Source organism: Crocuta crocuta, unplaced genomic scaffold, assembly GCF_008692635.1.
Source record: "Crocuta crocuta isolate KB4526 unplaced genomic scaffold, BGI_CrCroc_1.0 scaffold118, whole genome shotgun sequence".
Taxonomy (NCBI): domain Eukaryota; kingdom Metazoa; phylum Chordata; class Mammalia; order Carnivora; family Hyaenidae; genus Crocuta; species Crocuta crocuta.
The window spans coordinates 7,494,879-7,501,129 of record NW_027551558.1 but is presented as its reverse complement, the minus strand read 5'-3'; the positions used below and the strand labels follow the sequence as shown (position 1 = coordinate 7,501,129).

General features: G+C 40.9%; 1 protein-coding gene across 3 annotated transcripts; it reads left to right on the top strand.

Annotated features, from left to right (window-relative positions):
• Positions 1-615: 615 nt before the first annotated feature.
• On the top strand, positions 616-6,202 carry LOC144219218 (lipoyl amidotransferase LIPT1, mitochondrial). Of its 3 annotated transcripts, XM_077749179.1 has the most exons (3): positions 657-697; positions 817-921; positions 5,064-6,202. In XM_077749179.1, exon 3 carries the CDS (start codon positions 5,065-5,067, stop codon positions 6,184-6,186), a length of 1,122 nt encoding a protein of 373 aa, XP_077605305.1. In that variant the 5' UTR covers positions 657-697; positions 817-921; position 5,064; the 3' UTR covers positions 6,187-6,202. The 3 variants fall into 3 exon arrangements, with proteins under 3 accessions (XP_077605306.1, XP_077605304.1, XP_077605305.1); XM_077749180.1 differs by lacking the exon at positions 817-921 and having other exon boundaries at positions 616-697; XM_077749178.1 differs by having other exon boundaries at positions 632-921.
• Positions 6,203-6,251: the final 49 nt, after the last annotated feature.

Below are 6,251 nucleotides of genomic sequence, written 5' to 3'. Positions count from 1 at the left end.
ATTAGCCTAAGCGTGTGTTTTCTGACCCACTCCTTCCCACCAGTTCTCCTCTCTGTATTGGGAATACCAGCGTTTATTCCTTTAAATGCAATTTGCCTTTCAAAACTGATTTTAGTTTACTCGCCTTCAGAATTATGTGCTCTTTGGACTGTGAGGAGATACGGAAAGACCCGGCGCGATGCCTGCCAAGTTCAGTGGGCATCTGCCCGTGCTCTGGCCCGGCCTGGCGTGTGACCTGACTGCTGTGGCTTTCAGGTGTCCCCCCCCTGGCCTCGCTCGGGGAATGCCCCCATCCAACCTGACACGGCCTCCTGTCCTAAGTTCGCCCTGGGTGACCATGAGCTCTGCGCTGTCACGTGGGGAACTCCTATCTGAACGGGGGTGCTGTGACTTTCCTTACTACCATTGGAACGTGCACTGCGTCCCCGCCTCTAATCCAGTTTGGCGCCGGCTGGTCAACTCCGAAAGCCCATTACGAACCCCGCGAGCACCCGCAACCAGGGTGCAGGTCTGCAAGGCAGAAAAGAGCGGTCGGGCCCCCGGCGTAGCCCCGCCTCCTCTCGGCGCTTCCGCTGCCCAGCCTCCCTCAGGCCTTGTGGGCAGTGGGCGGGGCTGGCCGCGCGCGCAGCCTGCCGGGCCGTGGGGGCGCACGCGTCTTTCTGCAGAAACCTGCGCGCGCCGTGGGTAGGCTGAGCAGGTAGGCTAAACTGGAAGTAGTGTTCGGGGCGCTGGAGCGGGCGGACCTTTGGGTGTGGGTGGTGGCCGGGCACCTGGGACCCAGAAGGCGGTGCTGTACACGCCGTGGTTTTCGCTCAGCGCTTGGAAGGGCCTAACTCCACAGTTGGGTGCTTGCTGTGTGCGTTCCCACAGAGAGCCAAGAAAGCGAAACAAAACCTGCACACGACTGTCGTGAGACTCTGGGTAAGTTATGTACTGTCAAAGATGTGGCAAAATAACAGGTGTTTTGAAGGAACTGGGCCTACATAGGATAGACGAAATTGTTATTTTTTACTTTCTGTTCAGAGTTGAAGCATGTTTGGTAATGCCAAATTGTATCAAAGCGACCCCCTAGAATATGGAAATAAAGTTGTCTGGGGAAATCTATAAAAACAGTCATTAAAAGGTAAGAGTAATCACATGCGGAGTTGGTTTAAAGAAACATTTTAGGGACACCTGGGTGGCTCTGTCGGCTTCTCCGACTTCGGCTCAGGCCATGATCGCCTACTCGGAGCCTGGAGCCTGCTTTAGAGTCGGTCTCCTTCTCTCCCCCCTTCCCCCACTCGCACGCACTCTATCCCAAAAATAAATAAACATTGAAAAAGAAAAGAAAAGACAGTTTACCAGGCCTTCAAGGCTGGACTGTATCCTGACCATTGAAGAAAGATGGTCATTTAGCCAGAGTTCTGATCTGTTATGAAGCATTGAGTAAAAGAGATTGACCTGTCCCAGATGAGTCCAAGCCGTTTCTACAAGAAAGAGGATATCCTGGCTTTAACAGGATCTCTCCAGAGCCCACAAGTTGGGAAGGTGATTTCCACAAGGTACATTCCATCAGAACTTGAAACTCTTCTTCAGGTTCTGTACTCACCAAACATACTTATGATAAGTTGGCTTATCAGTAGGCCTACGTAGAGTATTTGGACAGGCTGATCTGCATCCAGTTGATAGCCTATAGTTCTCTTTGTAAATTAATAAATTGACACTTAGGTGTTTTCCAACATCCCTGTTGCCACTTTGCCTCGCTCTTTGTGCAGTTCTTTCTCATCCTTAGGACTCAACACAGGGGTCTTTGTATTTATGTGTTCAGGTGCCTGCAACAGTTTGTAGCATATAGTAGCTGCTCAGCCTTAACTCTTATATTAAAATGTTACCTATTTATGAAGCCTAGTCTGAAAACCCTATTTAGAATCACAGCTGGTTCCTCTCACAGTTATATTTCCAAACCCCCTTTCCTAGTCTATTTTTTCATATATTCTTATCATTTTACTTGGTTCACTGACAAATCAACCCTAAGTGTCTAGAATAATGCCTGTCATGTAGTAGATGCAAGATTTGTTGTATTAAAGCCTTTGTTGTGTTTCATTCACACTGCATACATAACGCCGGGATGAATAGAAATATTTGTAGTTTGTGCACTAATAATACATCACTTGGATCAGTTCTGGAACCCTAACAACTTACGTTTTTGACTGAAGTCAGTATCTTTCATTATTGTTAATTTTTTGAGATAGGTGGCACTTTGATGTGTCTTGGTTGGGAAACTTTGTACACTTTTCTATTTAAGCTCCTGGAGGAAATAAATGTCACATGACAGGAATGATATGAGAAGAATAAAGTTGGAAAGGTAGAAGTCAATAACAATTAACATGATAGAGCATTTTAGTTTGCCAGGCACGAGTGCTTTATGCATGTTAATTTAATTGACTCAACCATTCTGTGAGGAGGCTCGTTTTATAAATGAGGCAGCTGAAACAGCAAGAAGTTAAACTCCTTGCCTTAGTAAAGGGCAGAGCCAGAATTAAAACTTAAGCTCTATAAATGACAATAGTTAAAAATACTGTATTGCATATTTGAAAGTTGTTAAGAAAGTGGATCTTACTAAAAGTCCCCATCACAAGGAAAAAAGTTGTAACTGTGAGGTGATGGATGTTAAACTTAGTGTAATAATCATTTTTCAGTATATACATATATCAGATCATTATGTTGTACACTTTAATACAATGTTATATGTCAATTATATCTCAGTAAAACAAGGGGGGAAAGTCCTGGAAGATCTTCATCACTTTGCATCCTGCCACACTCTGCACATGCAGACAAGAGACAGAGTCTTAACCTTAGGTATGGATACATCACAAGGTCTTTGAGAATCTCCAAATCCACAGACATCATTCAGTATATCAGGATCCACCACCCTTATTCTTTACTGTTTCTCTTTGGATGGCTATGGAAGAGGTTCCCATTTGCTTTCAATGCTGCCTCCCCCCCTATCTGAATTGGATCCAAACACCACCACTTTGTCAGGTACCTCCCTTCACCAGTGTTGCCTACCTTCCCTCCCTCTCCAGCTTCCAGTGGGATCGGAACGTGCTCAGTTCTCTTGCATTAATGTCTGCTGCCCTAGTTCAGGCCCTCATTGCCTCTGGCTTGTACAGCTGCATTACTGTTTTATCCAGTCTCCCTGCCCCTAATCTATCTTTTCATGCCGAACACTGCTGGCAGAGGCAATTCTGTATAACATGTGACTTAACACTTGTCTGCTTAAAACACTTCAGTGGATCCTAGCTGCTTTTAGAAAAAGTCCAAATGCTTTAGAGTTACATGAATTTGTCTCCTTCTCTATTCCCTTACCATCTTGTGCATAGTAGGCACTCCATAAATATTTGTCCCATGATTGAAGGGCTATATCAAAGTCAGTCAAACAGAGCCAAGAACAGTTTAACCAAAGAAATCTATTCAGGCCTCAGAGGCTTCCCAGGACAGTATAGCTATAGGTTTCAGTGGAGCTAGAAGACGGATAGTGTCTAAGTAAGACTGAAGAAGGAGTCTCCAAAACAGGTCTTACTATTAGATGACTCTTTATCTTTGTATATACCTGGGATGTGCTACTCCCGTCAATTTGGTAAACATCATCACATTTTGAGACTCAGTTCAAACATCCCTCTATTAAACCTCTTCTGGCCTTTCTAGACAGAGAAAGTGTAAATTAGCCTAAATTCTGTAGATTAATTTATCAAAATATATCAAGAGTGGTGAAACTCTTATTTGTGCTTGTATGACATAACTACAGAAGATTTGGCCTAGTTATGGACTTTAATAACCCTTTCTGTCCTCATTCTTTAACTCAAAGGAAAATTATGAGCATCCTAAGAAACAGAATTGGAATAGAATGGTTTCTTTATAACTATAACTGGTGAAAATACTTAATTATTATAGCCAGTATTTTCAGCCTTTTGCCATCAGCACTACTAACAAAAATAATGTGTAAAGTGCTCAAACATAATGAAATTGTTCATAGCCTTTACATATAACCCTATACTCAGATCGCCTCTTCCCTAACCTTAGGGGGTCCATCCTAATTAAATGTTAATCTAAATAAAAGAGTTATACTGCTAGTAAATCAAATTTCAAAGTCAAATAGGAAGTATTTTTTAAAAAGTATTCTAAGGACATAATTAATGCTTTCCACAGAGATGTTCATGACTACACTGTTGATAACACAGATAAACTAGAAGTAACCTAAAATTACAAACTAAGAGAATAGGTAGTAAACGGGTATATCTCACAATGGAACATTATGTATTAAAGCTGATACAAAAATAGATTTAACATTGAATGGAATAACAGTATGGTTCCACTTTGTGGGGGATGGGGAGGATAAATGTGTTTACACATGCACAGAAAAAAAATGGGTACACACTAGAGTGTTAATTGTGGTTACCGTCAGGAGGTGGTATTATGAATTCTTTCATTTTGGACTTTTCACTTCTATGTGTTTCCTAATTTTTCTCAATGAACATATATTATGAATTCAAAATAATTTGTTTGGCTTTGAGATATATTACATAGTGAATTTGTAGACCTATTATTTGAAAAATATGTCCTTATTCCATTTCAACTGAAACTGAGGTTTTTCTTCATTTGTTTCCTTTGAGTACTTTTATATAGAGTTGTCAAAGACTAACGGTAAAGGTAAAAGGCAAGCAAAGCAACTGGATACATTAAAAAAGTTGGATTAGGGGCGCCTGGGTGGCTTAGTTGGTTAAGAGTCCGACTTTCGCTTAGGTCATGATCTCACGGTTCGTGGGTTCGAGCCTCGCGTCGGGCTCTGTGCTGACTGCCAGCTCAGAGCCTGGAGCCTGTTTCAGTCTGTGACCCCCTCTCTCTCTGACCCTCCCCTGCTCATGCTCTTTCTCTCTCCTAGAAATAAATAAAACATTAAAAAAAAATTAAAAAAATAAAAAATAAAAATAAAAAAGTTGGATTAAATCACCAAGAATCAAGATAGAAAATGCAATTAAATTTTCTTTTTCTCAATTAATTTGTTTTTCTTCCATTTTTAAAAGCATGCTGATCCCATTTTCAATGAAGAATTGCTTCCAGTTACTTTGTAGCCTCAAGGTCCCAACAGCTGGCTTTAAAAACACAGTAAAAAGTGGGCTCATTTTACAATCGATTTCCAATGATGTTTATCAAAATCTGGCTGTAGAAGACTGGATCCATGACCACGTGAATCTAGAGGGCAAGCCGATTCTTTTCTTGTGGAGAAATTCTCCGTCTGTTGTAATAGGTAGACATCAGAATCCTTGGCAGGAATGCAACCTGAATCTGATGAGAGAAGAAGGTATAAAACTGGCTCGGAGAAGAAGTGGAGGAGGAACAGTCTATCATGATATGGGTAATATCAATTTGACTTTTTTTACAACCAAAAAAAAGTATGATAGGATGGAGAATCTAAAATTAGTTGTGAGAGCTCTGAATGCTATCCAACCACAGCTCGATGTTCAGGCCACCAAAAGATATGACCTTTTACTTGATGGACAGTTTAAAATCTCAGGAACAGCTTCTAAGATTGGCCGGACTACTGCTTATCACCATTGCACTTTGTTATGTAGTACCAATAGGATCTTCTTGTCATCTTTGCTGAAGAGCCCTTACCAAGGAATCAAGAGCAATGCTACTGCTAGCATACCTTCCGTAGTAAAAAATCTTTTGGAAAAAGATCCCACTCTGACCTGTGAAGTACTGATGAATGCTGTTGCTGCAGAATATGCTGATTACCATCAAATTGATAATCATATTAACCTAATAAACCCAACAGATGAGACACTGTTTCCTGGAATAAATAATAAAGCCAAAGAACTGCAGACCTGGGAGTGGATATATGGCAAAACTCCCAAGTTTAGTATAAACACTTCCCTGAATGTATTATATGGACAGTCACATTTGGAAATTAAAATATTCATAGACATAAAGAATGGGAGAATTGAAGTCTGTAATATTGAAGCACCTGATCATTGGTTGCCACTGGAAATATGTGACAAAATAAATGCAAGTTTTATTGGCAGTAAGTTTTGCCCAATTGAAACTACTATGTTAACAAATATATTACATAGAACATGTTCTGAAGATGATGAACTGCACAGTAAATGGAATATTCTCTGTGAAAAAATTAAGGGAATAATGTGATTCCAAATAAATTTCTTAATGGTTTTAATGATAATAAAATGTTTAATGTACTTTGTATGTCTCCC

Excerpts from the sequence above, each read along its gene's own strand:
- LOC144219218 (XM_077749180.1), top strand. The coding sequence starts at position 5,065 with ATGCTGATCCCATTTTCAATGAAGAATTGCTTCCAGTTACTTTGTAGC.